At 51.3% G+C, this 19,085-nt stretch overlaps 1 protein-coding gene across 2 annotated transcripts; it reads left to right on the plus strand.

Moving 5' to 3' along the window:
* Positions 1-725: 725 nt before the first annotated feature.
* Positions 726-19,013, plus strand: PRPF8 (pre-mRNA processing factor 8). 2 transcript variants are annotated; one of them, XM_050321811.1, is made up of 43 exons: positions 726-741; positions 893-1,002; positions 1,078-1,246; positions 1,769-1,933; positions 2,022-2,240; positions 2,956-3,168; positions 3,280-3,405; positions 3,485-3,590; positions 3,975-4,165; positions 4,356-4,475; positions 4,553-4,742; positions 4,916-5,035; positions 5,321-5,455; positions 5,567-5,696; positions 6,036-6,232; positions 6,340-6,546; positions 6,636-6,799; positions 7,118-7,244; positions 7,371-7,563; positions 7,902-8,089; positions 8,310-8,548; positions 9,074-9,220; positions 9,416-9,626; positions 9,705-9,821; positions 9,909-10,156; positions 10,339-10,518; positions 10,648-10,783; positions 11,366-11,535; positions 11,853-11,982; positions 12,160-12,306; positions 12,506-12,666; positions 13,295-13,486; positions 14,077-14,314; positions 14,566-14,694; positions 15,243-15,356; positions 15,477-15,650; positions 15,903-16,096; positions 16,441-16,680; positions 16,789-16,930; positions 17,226-17,366; positions 17,598-17,737; positions 17,908-18,110; positions 18,695-19,013. In XM_050321811.1, exons 2-43 carry the CDS (start codon positions 903-905, stop codon positions 18,847-18,849), a joined length of 7,008 nt encoding a protein of 2,335 aa, XP_050177768.1. In that variant the 5' UTR covers positions 726-741; positions 893-902; the 3' UTR covers positions 18,850-19,013. The 2 variants fall into 2 exon arrangements, with proteins under 2 accessions (XP_050177768.1, XP_050177769.1); XM_050321812.1 differs by lacking the exon at positions 726-741 and adding an exon at positions 757-771.
* Positions 19,014-19,085: the final 72 nt, after the last annotated feature.

Genomic DNA, 19,085 nt, shown 5'->3' on the forward strand with positions numbered 1-19,085 from the left:
GGCCTGGATTGTGCTGCCGCATTCCTGCTGTCATGCGGATGTTGTGAACCCCGGGCACGTGGGGACTGGGGAGCCTGTTTTGGGAGCCTCTGAGCCACCAGGATTTCCCCACAGGGCTGAGGTGGAACAAGCAGCAGCTTGGGGACGTGGGGATACCCTGTGCTTGTCCACCCTGATGGGTGGCTTGAAGGGTTTTGGGAAGGGCCTACCCCTCTATTCCTCCCATTCAGGGGATCATCAGGGAGCATCTCCATCCGGGAATCAGTTGTCAGGGAGCAACACCCCAGCCTGCCACCCACTCACCGCCCCTTCAGCCCCATCCCACGGGCCGATATCCCCCCCAGGACAGGGGGACTGTCCCAGGAGGGATGTCCCCGGGATGTCCCCAGAGGGTCCCCCCCCCCATCCCCCTCTCACGGGGGGGGTTCGGCCCCACACGCCCCCCCCTTCCCCGGGCCGCGCACAGCGCCCCCTACCGCCGGGGCGGGGTGTGACGAGCCGGGCGCTGTCCAATCAGAGGCGGTGTCGCGCTGTCACCGCCGCCTCCCTCCGCCAATCGGAAGCAGCGGAGGGCGGGACCCCGACTCCTCGCCTCTTCCGCCCTCAGTCCCGCCCGCGCACCTTTTCTGCTCTCTGATAGGTCTCTCCCGCTGTCTCTCAAGCTGCCCGAGAGCTGATTGGGCAGCGCGCGGCCCGCCCCCATCCGGGTCTGCGAGGCGCGGCGGCGGGGCCGCCATTGCGGTGAGGGGAGCGCGGGGGCCGCGGCCGCCGGTGAGGGGAGGGCGGGGGCGGCGGGGCCGGGGCGGGCCCGGAGCGGGTGGGGGAGCGGCCGGGGGGCGGCCCCGCGGCGTTCCCGCAGCTCGCGCTGAGCCCCTCTCCGCCGTCCCCGCAGGTGCGTCGCCATGGCCGCCGTGTTCCCGTACCGCGGCGGCTGCGCCCCGGTGCCCAGCCCGCTGGCGCCACTGCCCGACTACATGTCCGAGGAGAAGCTGCAGGAGAAAGGTGGGTACGGGTCCGGCGCCCCAGAGCCTCCCCTCTGGGGAGGAACAGGCCCTGAGCCGCTCTGTGTCCCCGCAGCCCGCAAGTGGCAGCAGCTGCAGGCCAAGCGCTATGCGGAGAAGAGGAAATTCGGGTTCGTGGACGCGCAGAAGGAGGACATGCCCCCCGAGCACGTCCGGAAGATCATCCGCGACCACGGCGACATGACCAATAGGAAGTTCCGGCACGACAAGCGCGTCTACCTGGGGTAAGGGACCCCCCCCCGCCCCGGGGAACCGAGGGCATCCTCCTCTGATGCTTCTCTGACGCCTCGTCAGAGCTCCTTGTTGATGGTTTAAAGGGAGAGACCCTTCCCCAGAGGGTTCTTCCATGTTAGTTGTAGCTCTTCTGTTGCCCTGAGGTATCAGTGCAGAAGAGGATCAGCAAAGAGAGTTGTTGCTTTGCATTTATGAGAAAAAGCTTTACTCTGGGTAATACATTGTCTTTCAAGACATTGAGAGAGAGTTTGAAGTAGCTAACATACTTTTTGTTTGTAACATTCTTGGAAACTGAATCAGTAGAAAAATCTTTGATAGTGCAGTGCACAAAAATAGAGCAGGAAGCTCATGGATTTAAGGATAGAGCAGGAGGGTCATGGATTTGTCACTGGGAGCCTCTGTGAACAGGTCGGATGAGCAGCGTGCAGGAGGGAAAGGTGTGAAGGTTTGTGGCGGGATGGCTGTTCTCAAGATCGATTCCAACCCTGTTTTCCCTTGATTTCTGCCTGTAGAGCCCTGAAGTACATGCCCCACGCTGTGCTGAAGCTCCTGGAGAACATGCCGATGCCCTGGGAGCAAATCCGAGACGTTCCCGTCCTGTACCACATCACCGGGGCCATCTCCTTTGTGAACGAGATCCCCTGGGTCATCGAGCCCGTCTACATTGCTCAGTGGGGGTAGGTGCCTTCTCCCCTCATCCAGGAGGGACAGACTCTTGTGCATCCACCCTAAAAGCCCCGTTTAACCCTCTCCGTGTTCCTGCAGGTCGATGTGGATCATGATGAGGCGGGAGAAGAGGGACAGGCGTCACTTCAAGAGGATGAGATTCCCCCCGTTCGATGATGAGGAGCCCCCTCTGGATTACGCTGATAACATCCTGGATGTGGAGCCCCTGGAAGCGATCCAGCTCGAGCTGGATCCCGAGGAGGATGCCCCTGTGCTGGACTGGTTCTACGACCACCAGCCGCTGAAGGACAACAGGAAGTACGTGGCTCTGGTAGCACAGTTCAGTGGGAGGGGGCAGAACCAAACACACCCCGTGGATTACCCGTGCACAGCAGCGTGTAACCTTTGGTTGTGTTGTGCTGAGCTGCGTGGGGTGTTGGTGGGGAGAACCTGATTGTTGTAAAGCTGTTACCTCACGTCTTCAGGTTGCTCAGAGAAGCAGTGGCTGCCCCATCCCTGGAAGCGTTCAGGGCCAAGTTGGATGGGGCTTGGAGCAACTTGGTCTAGTGGAAGGAGTCCCTGCCCATGGCAGGAGGTTGGAACAAGATGAGCTTTAAGGTCCCTTCCAATCCAAACCACTCTATGATTCATCATCCAGTGAGGGCAAAAGAGGCCCCTCTGCCCAGGAGGGCTGCTGCCCACTTAACTACTAGAACTGATGTTCCTTACCATGCCATAAAAATGACAACCTGGATTGTCTAGTTGGAATTTGAAATTGACATTTGTTGAAGGTGCATGGATGTTCTGTACCAGTTTGGACATGGAGGAGGAGAGGAACTGGAGCAGTTGGCATTTTCTGGGCAGAAGGAGTCCGTAGTGCTCTCTAACAGTCCTGCAGCCTTTCGTTCAGGCTAGAGGGGCCCATGTGCTTACCTGTCTTTGATATTTTGCACAAGTGAGGGTTATTCCTGGTGCTTTGGTAGAGGCCCAGTTGTGCTCTGCACACAGGATGTCCGTGCTTTGTCCCTCACAGGTATGTCAATGGTTCGACCTACCAGCGCTGGCAGTTCACCCTGCCCATGATGTCCACCCTGTACCGCTTGGCCAACCAGCTGCTTACTGACCTTGTGGATGACAACTACTTCTACTTGTTTGACCTGAAAGCGTTCTTCACCTCCAAGGCACTGAACATGGCTATTCCTGGGGGTCCCAAGTTTGAGCCCCTCGTTAGAGACATCAACCTTCAGTAAGTGTTTGGTTTAGGAGAGAGATCAGTGGTTATCTAGGTTATCAGTCACAGACTGCCTCTCTGTCCACCTCAGTGCCTGTATAACAGTATATTTTTCTCTCATTTAAGGGATGAAGACTGGAATGAATTCAATGACATCAACAAAATTATCATCAGGCAGCCGATCAGGACAGAGTACAAAATTGCTTTCCCGTACCTGTACAATAACCTGCCACACCATGTCCACCTCACCTGGTAAGTGCAGCAGCCTCCAGAGCCTGGAGAGAGGAGGGGGAGGCTGTCAGGATGCTCTAATGTGTGTTTTGTGTTGTAGGTATCACACTCCAAACGTCGTTTTCATTAAAACAGAAGATCCTGATCTCCCAGCTTTTTACTTCGATCCGCTGATCAACCCCATTTCACATAGACATTCTGTCAAGGTGAGTCACTGCCCTGTAGTAAAGAGGAGAGCCTGTAGTAAAACCTACGGTGAGGAGGTGATGGGGCTTTAGTATCTTGTTTGTAACCTTGGTTCTGGTAGCAGCACAATGCCTAATTAACAGTATTATTTTAGAGTCTTCTGACAGGTCATTTATATTTTTGGTTACCCTTGTGTAACCTTCATGGAGCCAACATCTCCCTGGAGTTATTTCTGTAGCACCTACCTCAGGGTCTAGTAGCCAGAGTTTGCCTTGAGTGCTTTTTGCTTCTCTGATACTCAGCACTTGCACTTCCATGAGAGCAGAGAATTGTTTTCTGCTTGGTTAACTGAGAAAACTGAGCTGAAGCAACCAGGAAACACGTTTGGTGCTTCTGAATTTCAGAGCCAGGAACCGCTGCCTGACGACGATGAGGAGTTTGAACTGCCAGAGTTTGTGGAACCTTTCCTGAAGGATACCCCACTCTACACAGATAACACAGCCAATGGCATTGCCCTGCTGTGGGCACCACGGCCCTTCAACTTGAGGTCTGGGAGGACCCGCAGAGCTCTTGATATCCCACTGGTCAAGAACTGGTGAGTTCTTCCCTGGGGAAGGGGCTGTTCTAGTGATCGTGACTTTTTGACAAAGCGGTTCTTGGTTACTGGAAATGAAATAAATACATCCTGCTGTGACTGGTTTCTAGAGATTTTAGGAGAGTTGCTGGAGACTTGTTCTCTAAGGAATGTGAGTTACCTGAAACATTGGAGTGTGGTTTATCCACAGGTACCGTGAGCACTGCCCGGCAGGCCAGCCGGTCAAAGTGCGAGTCTCCTACCAGAAGCTCCTGAAATACTACGTTCTGAATGCTCTCAAGCACAGACCTCCCAAGGCCCAGAAGAAGAGGTGAGTGGGGTCTGTTTGATGGGGGACTGCTGGTCTGTGTAGGGGATTCAGCTGAGTGTAGTCTCTGCTCTCTCCAGGTACCTGTTCCGCTCCTTCAAGGCTACCAAGTTTTTCCAGTCGACGAAGCTGGACTGGGTGGAAGTGGGCCTGCAGGTGTGTCGCCAGGGCTACAACATGCTGAACTTGCTGATCCACAGAAAGAACCTGAACTACCTTCACTTGGATTACAATTTTAACCTGAAGCCTGTGAAGACCCTCACCACTAAGGTATCGGTCCACGTGCTGTTTTAGTCAAGAGTAGAGTTTACCTGAGTAACTGTGTGGTAAGAAAGGCCACAGTGCTTCAGCTTGTTCAGTTGTTGTACAGGCTGATCAAATTGGAGTTGTTTCACTCTTCTATGACATCGTTACATAAATTCTGGATATTTTGTCTTGTGCAGGAAAGAAAAAAATCCCGTTTTGGTAATGCCTTCCATCTGTGCCGAGAGGTCCTGCGGCTGACTAAGCTGGTGGTGGACAGCCACGTCCAGTACAGACTGGGAAATGTGGACGCATTTCAGGTAGGCTCCTTTTTTTACTTTTAAGGTGAGGAGGGGAAGTTGAGAGGAGGATTGGAATAATAGCAAATGGCATGTATGGGATGCACAAGGTGACTGAACGTTGCAGTGTTATGGAGAAGAGGGGAAAAAAACATGCAGCATTGTGTGAAATTCTGCTTTTATGCTAGTTTATAAGAAATGATCGTTGTATTAGGAGTTTTGTATGGCCTAATACACTCTGCTCCTGGCTGCTGGAGCAGCAGGTGAGGTGTTTATTGTTATCCCTGACTGTGCTCTGTGTTTCAGTTGGCAGATGGTCTGCAGTACATCTTTGCCCACGTGGGTCAGCTCACAGGGATGTACCGGTACAAGTACAAACTGATGAGGCAGATTCGTATGTGCAAGGACCTCAAACATCTCATCTACTACAGGTTTAACACAGTAAGTTCCACCTTGCCATATAATGAGGGGACCCCACGTAAACTGATCAGCAAGAGAGGGATTCTGGGGTGTCAGTAATGACCTACTCTTACCATGTCTCTGTTCTTCCAGGGGCCTGTGGGCAAAGGTCCTGGCTGTGGCTTCTGGGCTCCAGGCTGGAGAGTGTGGCTGTTTTTCATGAGGGGCATCACCCCACTGCTGGAACGCTGGCTGGGGAATCTGCTGGCCAGGCAGTTTGAAGGTCAGCACCCTGTAAAACCTGGATGTGGGAGGAGTGTGTGGTATAGATTAATACTGTTTGCTTGCCAGCTGGTTTTCTGTTCCCAGTGTCTTTATCCATGCTCCATGTCAATCCCAAGAGCTATTGGCAGGTTTAGAGCTCTTAAAAGATCAGTGCAGGGAATGCTCCATAGCACTGTGGGATCTATAGCTTCCTAATCATCTACTGCAAACTCATCAGTGATGTTGTGGCAGTGTAATTTCTTCAGACATGCTGCACTTCCATTCAGTCTTATATTAGGAAGAAGGAGGATCCCTGCCCAGTGGTGTCAGAATTCCTGAAGGACTTTGGTTTTTCCAGGCCGTCATTCAAAGGGCGTCGCAAAGACTGTCACGAAGCAGCGTGTGGAGTCTCACTTTGACCTGGAGCTGAGGGCAGCCGTGATGCACGACATCCTGGACATGATGCCAGAAGGAATCAAACAGAACAAAGCCAGAACCATCCTGCAGCACCTGAGCGAGGCTTGGCGGTGCTGGAAGGCCAATATTCCCTGGAAGGTGAGTCTCTTGTTTCTGCCTTTCGATTCAGTTTAACATATCCCTGATGGAACTGCTCCTGGGGAGGTTCCCACTCCTGCTCCCTTCAACTTACTGTCCCTGCCCAGGTGCCAGGCCTGCCAACTCCGATTGAGAACATGATCCTGAGGTACGTGAAGGCAAAGGCTGACTGGTGGACAAACACAGCTCACTACAACAGGGAGCGGATCCGCCGCGGTGCCACCGTGGACAAAACTGTCTGCAAGAAGAACCTGGGCCGGCTGACCAGACTCTACCTAAAAGCTGAGCAGGAACGGCAGCATAATTACCTGAAGGTACTTCTGTCCTCCCTGAGGTTGCCCAGGTTGGTGCTATTTCCGTGGGGAAGCTTTCGCTGGCTAACACTGGTGGTGTGGTTCTGCAGGACGGGCCGTACATCACTGCAGAAGAGGCTGTTGCTGTGTACACAACCACAGTGCACTGGCTGGAGAGCAGGAGGTTCTCCCCCATTCCCTTCCCCCCACTGTCCTACAAGCATGACACCAAGTTGCTGATATTAGCCCTGGAGAGGCTGAAGGAGGCTTACAGGTAAGCAGTGGGAAGTGATTGTGATCTGCAGGGGCACTGGGAAAGGGTCCTGAAGCTGCTCTGTTGTCTGTTACCCTGGGATTGAGTATGGTGTAAAATTTACCTTGATGGACTAGTAAAGGCTGTAGGTTGTGGTACTACCAGTGTGACTGGGGGACTCTCACTTGGGCAAAACCAATGCCATGCTTCTCAACTTGGGGATGTGGATTGTGAAGAGTTACAGATCTTGGCTGGATCTGCTTGGTTGAACATCAGTTCAATGCAGTGGCCATTAGTCTGTTCATGCATAGGTGCTGAGCTGTTCTTTCTTGCTTTCAGTGTGAAATCACGCCTGAACCAGTCACAGAGAGAGGAACTGGGACTGATTGAACAGGCTTATGATAATCCCCACGAAGCTCTGTCCAGAATCAAGCGACACCTTTTGACTCAGAGAGCCTTCAAGGAGGTGAGTGTCTGGTGAAAGCCCAACCATGCTAAAGGTTATGCTGCGTTCAGGAGCTGAACGTTGCTAAGACTTTGTGTTCTCTGTCAACTATGAGCCTCATTTTTTTCTCTTCTTTTTGATTTTTAGGTGGGAATCGAGTTCATGGATCTCTACAGCCATTTAGTCCCTGTTTATGATGTTGAGCCCTTGGAGAAGATCACAGATGCTTATCTGGATCAGTACTTGTGGTATGAGGCTGATAAGCGAAGACTCTTCCCTCCGTGGATCAAACCTGCTGACACTGAACCTCCCCCACTCTTGGTGTACAAGTGGTGCCAAGGTTAGTGAGGTCTTGGATTCCATGGAAAAATTATTTTTCCTATTGGAGAACTTGTGTCTTACAAGTCCCCTTGGGAGCTGAGGTTTTATATTTGCAACTTGCAGTCAATAATCGTTACAATCACAGACTGTATTTTGTAGGTTATATATACTGGGGGAGGAGAACCTCCATAGCATTCATGGTTGATTATATTTTTTTTTTCCCATTTCTGGATGGACTGAGAAGTCCAGAGTCTGAAAAATCGGGCATTACAGGGCCTAGGTTGACTTCCTGTGCCCAGAGGATGCTTCTGTGCTGTGATGTGACAGATAACACAGCAAGCTTGTTTGTCTCCTCAGGCATTAATAATCTGCAGGATGTTTGGGAAACGAGTGAAGGTGAATGCAATGTGATGCTGGAATCTCGATTTGAGAAGATGTATGAGAAGATTGACCTGACACTGCTCAACAGGCTGTTGCGTCTTATTGTTGATCACAACATTGCTGACTACATGACAGCCAAGAACAACGTGGTCATCAACTACAAGGTGATGGTTGCTGTCAGGAAAGGGGTCTGTGGTAAAAGGGGGACCCATGGGTGGAGGAGGTTTTGGACCCATGGGGGAAGAGGGAACACAAGACCTACCAGAGAAAGAAGTGATGAGGGATTAAGAAAACCCTTCTGCATCCTGCTAAAGAGCATCTGCTCGGGTGAAAGGTCTCTGATGTGTTGTGACAGGTCCTGACAATTCCCCTTCATTTCCTCAGGACATGAATCACACAAACTCCTACGGGATCATTCGTGGGCTGCAGTTTGCTTCCTTCATTGTCCAGTATTATGGGCTTGTGATGGACCTGCTGGTGCTGGGTCTGCACCGGGCCAGTGAAATGGCTGGGCCTCCCCAGATGCCAAATGACTTCCTCAGCTTCCAGGACATTGCCACAGAGGTGGCCCATCCCATCCGCCTCTTCTGCAGATACATTGACCGGATTCACATCTTCTTCAGGTGAGATCTCTGGGGCCCTGCTTTCCTCAGGTGCTGGCATCTGCCAGCAGATGCTGTAAAAGGGGAACTAGTGTGCTCCTACTCCAGGCTTTTGTTCCCTTTTTTAAGGAAGATCAGGAATGTTTCAATTGACACTTCCCAGAACAACTGTATGTCCACATGGCTCCTCTTGCTTTTTGAGTTCACTTCTCTACAGCTTCACTGGACCAGTAGAAACACAACAATATCACGAGTTTAATTGTTAGAGATTTGGTAAATTAGAGACTGGTGAAATAAGCCTTTTCTGGATTCTCAACAAGTGGACATAAAATTTAAGTCTGTTCATGGAAAGTTAACCCTGACAGTCTTGGGTTGCTGTGTGCTAAGGAAATGGAAGCTTCCTTCAGTGAGAGGATACAGAAATGTGGTAGTTACCTCAAAAATGTTGTGATAAACAGCTGCCCATTAGCAAGTCCTTATCTGTCTGGCCAGACTGGTGTTCTGAGAAGTTAGTGTAATTCCAGATCCTTTTCTGTGTGTTCCCAGGTTTACAGCTGATGAGGCAAGAGACCTGATTCAGCGGTACCTGACGGAGCATCCGGATCCCAACAACGAGAACATCGTAGGCTACAACAACAAGAAGTGCTGGCCCCGGGACGCTCGGATGCGCCTCATGAAACATGATGTGAACCTGTAAGTGTTGCAGCCAGGAAAAAAAAAAGTGGTGGGAGGGTGGGAAAACTAGTTGTGATAAATAACTGTTGGAGGCTGATGGGTGCTCAGGATGAAAGAAGTGAGGGCTCTGTGCTGGAATTCTGACAGTGAGTGGTGGGTGTGAGAGACTGTAGTGTTAGGCAAGCTGTGAGGTGTGCACGTCCTGTTTTCCAGGGGCCGTGCTGTGTTCTGGGACATCAAGAACCGTTTGCCTCGGTCGGTGACCACGGTGCAGTGGGAGAACAGCTTCGTGTCCGTGTACAGCAAGGACAACCCCAACCTGCTGTTCAACATGTGTGGCTTTGAGTGCCGCATCCTGCCCAAGTGCCGCACCAGCTACGAGGAGTTCACCCACAAGGACGGGGTCTGGAACCTGCAGAATGAGGTGGGATGAGGGTTTGGTGGGGTGGGAGGGCTCAGGATTCCCTTACGGTCTCAGGAACTGACGGCCTGTGCTCTTTAGGTCACCAAGGAGCGCACAGCTCAGTGCTTCCTGCGTGTGGACGATGAGTCTATGCAGAGGTTTCACAACAGAGTGAGGCAGATCCTCATGGCATCTGGCTCCACAACCTTCACTAAGGTAAGATGGGAGAAAGATGTGTGATGAGAGCTTCCTGCAGATGCTGGGGGGACAAGCTGAACACTTATCCTTTCGTTTCCCTTCTAGATTGTCAATAAATGGAACACAGCTCTGATTGGCTTGATGACATATTTCCGGGAAGCTGTTGTAAATACTCAGGAGTTGCTTGATTTGCTGGTGAAGTGTGAGAATAAAATCCAGACTCGAATCAAAATCGGCCTGAATTCCAAAATGCCCAGCCGTTTTCCTCCAGTGGTGTTTTACACCCCTAAAGAGCTGGGGGGGCTGGGCATGCTCTCCATGGGCCACGTTCTGATCCCACAGTCTGACCTGAGGTGAGCTGTGCTGCTGTAATGCCTGTATGGGTTGAGTGTTCTCTTAAATGCTCTTTCCCATAAACATATCTGAGTGCAAAACCACACCATGTTACAGAGATATGTTGCTTTTACAGTAGCTCATGGCAGTGATCTATGAAGCCCTCTCCCCCTTACCTCACTCTTGTGCCTCTTTGCTCCAGGTGGTCCAAGCAGACAGATGTTGGCATCACTCACTTCCGCTCGGGAATGAGTCACGAGGAGGACCAGCTCATCCCAAATTTGTATCGTTACATCCAGCCCTGGGAAAGTGAATTCATCGACTCTCAGAGGGTGTGGGCAGAGTATGCCCTTAAGCGCCAGGAGGCCATAGCCCAGAACAGGTGTGTGGCCCTGTGTGTCTGTGTGGGAGGACAGGCAGCTATTTCTGTGGTATCATCAAGTCATATTGTTGTTAATCATTAATGCACTGCTGTAAAATTGAAAGGTAACAAAGTGTGGGGACTTTTCAGGCGTCTGACACTGGAGGATCTGGAGGACTCGTGGGACAGAGGAATTCCTCGTATCAACACCCTGTTCCAGAAGGACCGGCACACCCTGGCTTATGATAAAGGATGGAGAGTCAGGACTGACTTCAAACAGTATCAGGTTTGATCCCAGTAACTGGAAATTTCTCTTCACCTGAGTGTGATGTTGAGAGATACCTGTTCCAAAGTCCTTTCACCTTGCACCATTGCAGGTGCACTTGTCTGTCTGCTGCAGGAAGAACTTAAAGACATGTTGGGACTGGTAGAAGCTGTTGAGAACCAAATGCTCCAGAATTTGTAGCTCTCCACTCTTGAGGCATTTGGACTGATTGCAGTGTTTGGGGAACATCACACTTAGCACAACTGTGTAGTAAGAAATCAGTTCTGGAGAGAGAAAAAATGGTCTCAAAACAAAATACTAAGTTTTAAAAACACTGGAAAAATATATTATTTAAAGTGTCTAATGATAGAAGGCCAGTTCCTGAAGGATGAAATCATCACCTTAGGTTCTACCCAGTCTGAATTGCATAGTTGTACTGACAGAACTCGTTTTAGATGAGCTATGTCCTCTGGGACTGAGAGCATGAGGGTTTTTTACATGTTCACTGACATCATCATCACCATCATCTTGGTTCCCACCCTTAGTGCAGCCAGTGAAATGATCTGAACACCAGGCTGCTCACTGGTGCACTGTCTTCTCCAGGTGCTGAAGCAGAACCCGTTCTGGTGGACGCACCAGCGCCACGATGGCAAACTCTGGAATCTGAACAACTACCGCACGGACATGATCCAGGCTCTTGGTGGGGTGGAAGGAATCCTGGAGCACACTCTCTTCAAGGGCACTTACTTCCCCACGTGGGAGGGTCTTTTCTGGTAAGAGAAACTTTGATGTGGCCTTGTCTTGCGGTCTGGAGTGTAGTGGTGCAGCAGGAGGAGCCCTGGGCTCAGGCTCTGATGATTCTGTTGGAGCTTTTGCTATTTTTCAGTCATCACTTCGGCACATTGTGTAGTTCAGTTGTGAGGGCACCTGGGATGGGGCTAGAGATGAACTTCATGCAAATCCATGGGAATTTCTTTGCATGAAGCAATCTCCTGTGGTCCTGCTGTGTTCCCTGTCTTTATTATATGTGGCACATGGCAGTCATCAGAGATGAAGGACAGCTAGTGCAACTAACAGCCTTCCTTTCTAGGGAGAAGGCCAGTGGCTTTGAGGAGTCCATGAAGTGGAAGAAGCTGACAAATGCCCAGAGATCGGGTTTGAACCAAATTCCAAACAGAAGATTCACCCTCTGGTGGTCTCCTACCATTAACAGAGCCAACGTAAGTACCTGCATTTTGTACCTGTAGGAGCTTCCACTGAAATGAGAGCGTTTTGTCTAATTAATCTTCAGAACATCTCTTACAGATGAACTAAACCTCCTTAAGAGTAGCTGCTCCATTTTTTAAACTTCACCAGTTGTGCTGTTGCATGTTCTCACACCTGCTTTTCCTTTGCAGGTGTATGTTGGGTTTCAGGTGCAGCTGGATTTGACAGGCATCTTTATGCACGGCAAGATCCCCACCCTGAAGATTTCCCTCATTCAGATTTTCCGAGCTCACTTGTGGCAGAAGATCCACGAGAGCATTGTAATGGATTTGTGTCAGGTGAGCAGTTGTGTCAGACTTGGTTTGTTTCTGTGCTGTGCACAGGCATTTGTTGTCTAGCAGGGCCAGTGCTCCTTCAGCAGTTTGACAGAGGAGGGAAGGAAATGGGATTTTCCTGGATACCTGTTTTAGTTTCGTGTTCAGGATGGATTCTTTAGCTGGGTTGCTTGAACACAGCTCATCTTTGCTTTTTCCCCAGGTGTTTGACCAAGAGCTGGATGCTCTGGAGATTGAGACAGTGCAGAAGGAGACAATCCACCCCAGGAAGTCATACAAGATGAATTCCTCGTGTGCAGACATCCTTCTCTTTGCTTCCTATAAGTGGAATGTGTCACGTCCGTCATTGCTCGCAGATTCCAAGTGAGTGTTTCCCTTTTCCCTCTCCTCGATCTTGCAGGAGAGCAGAGCTGCTGAGCCTGTCATCCAGAGCCCCAAAGCCCATATCCTGTGGGCATTTAGGGTTGGTTTTCTTTGGGGGACACTGGAGGACACAATCCTGCCTGGCAAAGTGCAGGGCTCGTTTGGGTAGGTGGTTGCAGCACCTCCTGCCACTGCCTTCTGCAAAACACCAAGACTGTCTTTGCTCCTGTTCTCTCCTCTGGGTGACCTTTTCCCCCAGCCCAGTGCTCAGGAGCTCTGAAGGTTCTGTGGGACACCCCCCAAAGCTGAGCTGTCCCAGGGCCAGAATCTGGAGTGAATTCTCACTGAATCCTCACCTCACCAGGGGAGATGACCCTCATGACTACACAACATTGGACTAACTGCTGCTTTGTTTAAACCTGCAGCTGAACCCCCTTAGTTTCTGTTAGCAGCCTCTGCATTTGCTGCTGTATGAGGAGAGCAGCAGAGTCCCTTTCCAGGATGGAATGTGAGCAATAGCTGGCTGCAGTGTCCATGCTTGGTGGCTGTTACTCTGTGTCAAGGACATGCAGCGACTGCAGAAGAGTTTTGTGCAAGATTAACTTGTTCTGGCTTGCTTTCTCCCTAGGGATGTGATGGACAGCACCACCACTCAGAAGTACTGGATTGACATCCAGCTGCGCTGGGGAGACTACGATTCCCATGACATCGAGCGCTACGCGAGAGCCAAGTTCCTGGACTACACCACAGACAACATGAGTATCTACCCCTCTCCCACTGGTGTGCTCATTGCCATCGATCTGGCCTACAACTTGCACAGGTGAGATCTGCACCTCCTCTGTTTTAATTTGTAGTTTTGTCATCGCTGGTTCGTGAGTGTTGTTAGTGCCTCTCCAAACCGGGTTGTATTCCAGGCAGGAGCTGGAGCTGTGCGGCGAGTTGGATAGGGCATTTCAGGTTGCCCAGTGTTTGCTCATTCAATAGTAATGGTTCAGTTCCCTCAGATCATTAATAATTTATTTTCTTAGATTTCTGCCAGACTGTTCTCGGAGCTGAAGGACAGGCCTTTTTTCAAGGCCCCTACAAGTGGCAACAGCTTTTTCACTGGAAAACTAGGGAGGAAGTCCCGGCAAGCAGCCTCTGCTCCAGTGTGCTTGTTAGAGAAGCTGCAGCTTCTCTGGGACTCCAGCATGTGTATGCTGTGGCTTCCCACTAAGGAGGTGTAGGGAGAAGCCATAGGTGAACAGCTTCCAGGGTCATTACAGAAGTCACACAGCAGTGCAAGTTGTTGTGTGTTCAGCAGGTGCAAAGGTACCTGGCTGCTGTGTGGAAGAACTTGTATGTGGCTGCTGTCTCTTCATCTCAGATCTAATGGCAGCAACTTGGCCTTCTGTTTGTTTTCTTCTTCAGTGCTTATGGGAACTGGTTCCCTGGGAGCAAACCTCTGATCCAGCAGGCCATGGCCAAAATCATGAAAGCAAACCCTGCCCTGTACGTGCTGAGGGAACGGATCCGCAAGGGGCTGCAGCTCTACTCCTCGGAGCCCACGGAGCCGTACCTTTCCTCCCAGAACTACGGAGAGCTCTTCTCCAACCAGATCATCTGGTTCGTGGATGACACCAACGTGTACAGAGTCACCATTCACAAGGTGAGAGTGAAAGTGTATCTCAGGGAAAGGACGGGGGCTGTGATGTCCTGTTTTCAGGGGGAGGGGGCAGGTGGAGGTTTCCATGCATGATGGAAAACTGGGAATCAACACGTGGTCCCAGGTTTTGCAGCGTGCCCAGAGCAGTTCCTGTACAGTTCCTGCTCAAAGCACACAGCAAGTCAGCTGTTGTGTAAGGTGTGGGTGGGCTACATTTATCTCCCTGTATTTCTCACTTCTGCTTATTTTCTCAGACTTTTGAAGGGAATTTGACCACAAAACCCATCAATGGAGCCATTTTCATCTTCAACCCCAGAACTGGACAGCTCTTCCTGAAGATCATCCACACATCTGTGTGGGCAGGACAGAAGCGTCTGGGACAGGTAGGGCCTGGCTGTGCTTTGGTGTGGGCTGGGGATGGGCTCTGACTGCTTGGGGCTCCCTTGAATAGAAAATACCATGAGGATCTTCATCTTCCAGCCTCTTAATGAGTTTGGATCTCCAATGTGCAGTGTGTGACAAGTGCTCAGGCACTTGAGCATGGGATATAATAGTGAAAGAACACAGGCATTGCAAGGATTTGGAGGCTCACCACATCATCAAGAAGGGCTTGAGGAACAGTGCTGTGCTCCTCGTTACACAAATCATGTTGCACTTGGCTGTGCATCCAGTGCAGTGAGGAGGCTCTTGGGTGGCAAATCCAGGGAGGTGGAGTAGCCAGCTGGTTTTTTCTGATCCAGTCAGGAGTAACTGAGCTCCAGGAATGGGAACTGCCCTCTGTGATCAGTAAGGAGGAAATGCTGGGCCTTGTCACTGATCCATAAATTCCAGTTGTGTTTTTAGAATTTGGTTTGCATCTCTGATTCCCAGAGACATGGAGATGGTGCTGTTAACAGGGAGGTATTTCTCTAACCCTGCTGTCTCTCTGTAGCTGGCCAAGTGGAAGACTGCTGAAGAAGTGGCTGCCTTGATCCGATCCCTTCCTGTGGAGGAGCAGCCGAAGCAGATCATAGTGACACGGAAGGGCATGTTGGACCCACTCGAGGTAACAATGCAGATACTGCTCTGTGAGGATGTACAGAATCTTTGGGAGGTGACAGGACACTTCTGTGTTCCTGTGATGTTCTGCAGCAGTTGTGAGCTAATTCCTGTTGATACACTCCAGGTGCACTTGCTGGATTTCCCCAATATTGTGATCAAAGGCTCGGAGTTGCAGCTGCCCTTCCAGGCCTGTCTGAAAGTAGAGAAGTTTGGTGATCTCATCCTGAAGGCTACTGAACCCCAGATGGTTCTCTTCAATCTCTATGATGACTGGCTGAAAACCATCTCTTCCTACACGGTGAGCACAGATGTCTCTTCTGTAATTTTGCTTTGCTGCTGGTAAATGAGGCAGGAACCAAGGCTTCAGTTATCCCTCATGATTTGTTGTTTGGGAGCACTTGGCTCTGAATCTGCCTGGATTTTCCTTCAGATCAGTTCCACTGATGCTTCCCATGCAATGTCTGCGTGTCAAAACAGAGGAGAGCTGTACTAGGGCCTTGTATATTTGGTTTCCTTCTGTTTAAGTGCATCTTTTTTTTTCATCTCCAAGGCATTCTCCCGTCTGATCCTGATTCTCCGGGCACTACACGTGAATAACGATCGAGCCAAAGTTATTCTGAAACCAGATAAGACAACCATCACTGAGCCTCACCACATCTGGCCAACCCTGACAGATGAGGAGTGGATCAAGGTGGAGGTGCAGCTGAAGGATCTCATCCTTGCTGACTATGGCAAGAAGAACAAGTAAGCCACTGTGCAGCTGCAATAATCCTGTCAGCCTTTCCTTCCTGCTCTAAAAACTGGGGCACCACTACTCCTTGTGAAGAGTAGAAGGGCCTGTGGTAATGAATCATCAGCTTTGTAGGGAAATTGGTTGTTATTAGTTGCTTTCTGGTAAGGTATCCAAAAAGATCTGCACCAAACCTTTTTTAATCTAAGCATCATGTGATTTGGCCCCTTCTTTCTGTTTAAAACTTGTGTTTTCATTTTTCAAAGCACCCTGAGTAGGTATTCTAAGCATGTGCCTTGGTGAGAAGGGTCCAGAATGTATTTTGAAGTGCCTGACTTGGGTGGATTTTCTCTTCCAGCGTGAACGTCGCATCCCTGACACAGTCAGAGATCAGAGACATTATCCTGGGCATGGAGATCTCGGCCCCATCTCAGCAGAGACAGCAGATTGCAGAAATTGAGAAGCAAACCAAGGAGCAGTCCCAGCTGACAGCCACACAGACCCGCACCGTGAACAAACACGGGGATGAAATCATCACCTCCACCACCAGCAACTACGAAACACAGACCTTCTCCTCCAAGACTGAGTGGCGGGTCAGGTAGGAAGGCAGGCAGGGCTGGGGGTGCTGGAAAGGGTCGGAGTGCTCAGGGAGGGTCAGTGCTCAGGAGGGATCTGTGCACCCTCTGATCATCACCTCCTCTTGCAGAGCCATTTCTGCTGCCAACCTCCACCTGCGGACAAACCACATCTACGTCTCATCGGACGACATAAAGGAGACGGGTTATACCTACATCCTTCCCAAGAACGTGTTGAAGAAGTTCATCTGCATCTCAGACCTGCGGGCCCAGGTGAGTGCACAGCGAGGCTCTTACAGTGCTGGGCACACACCAGTCCTGGGCAGTCAGGAACTGGTGGTGAAGGGCTGGGAATCTGCTGTCCATGTGAAGCCTTCTGTGCTGGAGACAGGCACTGACAATACATCTGAGCAGCCAAGTTCTAGCCAGGTCCTGGTGGCTCCTTGTGGTCCAGGACTGTGATGTTCTCTAGTGAGAACCTGCCAGCCAGGAGATGCTCTCCTAGAGAAATAAGGAGTTCCCACTCTCACATCTACTGGGCCTCTAAGGCAAATGTCTGTGTTCCTAGATTGCAGGTTACCTGTATGGAGTGAGCCCTCCAGATAACCCCCAGGTGAAGGAGATCCGGTGCATCGTGATGGTGCCCCAGTGGGGAACACACCAGACTGTGCATCTCCCAGGGCAGCTGCCACAGCACGAGTATCTCAAGGTGAGTTGAGCTTCCAGGGTGGGTGGAAGTTCAGTAACAGGGACCTGAGGTGGTGGGGCAGCTTCCTTTGGTCTGTTGTAGACGTGGGACTGAAAGGGCTTGGCCTGAATGCAGCCTGAGTGGGGTCAGGTGAGGGGGAAGCCTGTGATCTCTCTGTGCTGTTTGCCAGGCTTGAAGTGGTCTTGTTTTAGATGTCTTTGATTTCTCTCTAAACCGCTGCCTTTTTGTCAGGAAATGGAACCTCTGGGGTGGATTCACACCCAACCAAACGAGTCCCCCCAGCTCTCACCGCAGGATGTCACCACCCACGCCAAGGTCATGGCTGACAACCCCTCCTGGGATGGGGAGAAGACCATCATCATCACCTGCAGGTGAGGGACAGGGAGCTTTCCTGGTGCCCCTCTGAGGGGGGCTGTGGGTGCAGTGCTTGGGAACACGCTGAGGTCTCAAAATTTGGCAGAAAGGGAGCATTGGCTCATTCCTGGCTTCCCTCCTCTGCCCCCAGATGAGTCTGACTTGCCCTATCCCTCCTCCCTTTCAGTTTCACACCCGGCTCCTGCACACTGACAGCCTACAAACTGACCCCGAGTGGCTACGAGTGGGGTCGGCAGAACACGGACAAAGGGAACAACCCCAAGGGGTACCTGCCCTCCCACTACGAGAGGGTGCAGATGCTGCTGTCCGACCGCTTCCTTGGCTTCTTCATGGTCCCAGCACAGGGCTCCTGGAACTACAACTTCATGGGTGAGCTGCCCCGGGAAGGGCATGGGAAAAGAGGCAGCTGCTCCTCAGGGAAACATTCCTTACCCACTCCAAAGCTTGACCTTCCTCAGAGCAGCTGGCAGGGGATACCAGCACTGTGGTCTGACCTTTCCTTGGTACCAGCACTGGGATGGCTGTTCTCAATGATTTTTTGGTGGCAAGAGAGCAAACTGATAGAGAGAAGAAATAGATACCCTGTCTGTCTGGATTGTAGTGTCTGGTCTGTCACCAATGAATAATTAATCCCTGTCAGGCAGAAGAGATAATGGAAAATGCAAGAGAGAAGCAGTTCCCAGTAGGGAAGTGAGGGCAGGTCCTGGCATGATGAACACCACAGCCAGCTGGAGAAGGGGTCAGGAAATGAGAGTGGCAGAACATTCACACAGAGAAGAGGACTGTAGATCTCTTGGGGGAGGGGTCCAAAAGGTGGTAATTTTGTGGATTTAGAACTCTCCTATCTAGCCATGCTTTAAACATCCTGTGAGGGTAGAGAGTTTTCATGAGGCTCCTGGTGGATGGTGGGGGCAGGAAGGGCTTTCAGGTGGGTGACGGTCTTTCTCTTCCAGGTGTTCGCCACGACCCCAACATGAAGTACGAGCTCCAGCTCGCCAACCCCAAGGAGTTTTACCACGAGGTCCACCGCCCCTCTCACTTCCTCAACTTCGCCCTGCTGCAGGAGGGGGAGGTTTACTCGGCCGACCGCGAGGATCTCTACGCCTAATCCTGCCCGCGCCCCCACTCTTAGTACTGTTGATATTCAACAGCGTGTCTGTGTGTCCCCCGCGCACCCCACTCCCTCCCGTAGCCCCCCGCCCCTCGCACCGTCCCGGGTTGTTGTATCTCCCCCTATAACCCCGTGCCTCAATAAATTTTGTACGATCGGGAGGCGCTCCGGTTTGATCCCGCCCCGGGGCGGCCCCGGACGGGGCGGGCCGTGCGGGCGGAGCGTGCGCGGGG

Source organism: Myiozetetes cayanensis, unplaced genomic scaffold, assembly GCF_022539395.1.
Source record: "Myiozetetes cayanensis isolate MyiCay16 unplaced genomic scaffold, myiCay2020 scf27, whole genome shotgun sequence".
Lineage (NCBI taxonomy): Eukaryota > Metazoa > Chordata > Aves > Passeriformes > Tyrannidae > Myiozetetes > Myiozetetes cayanensis.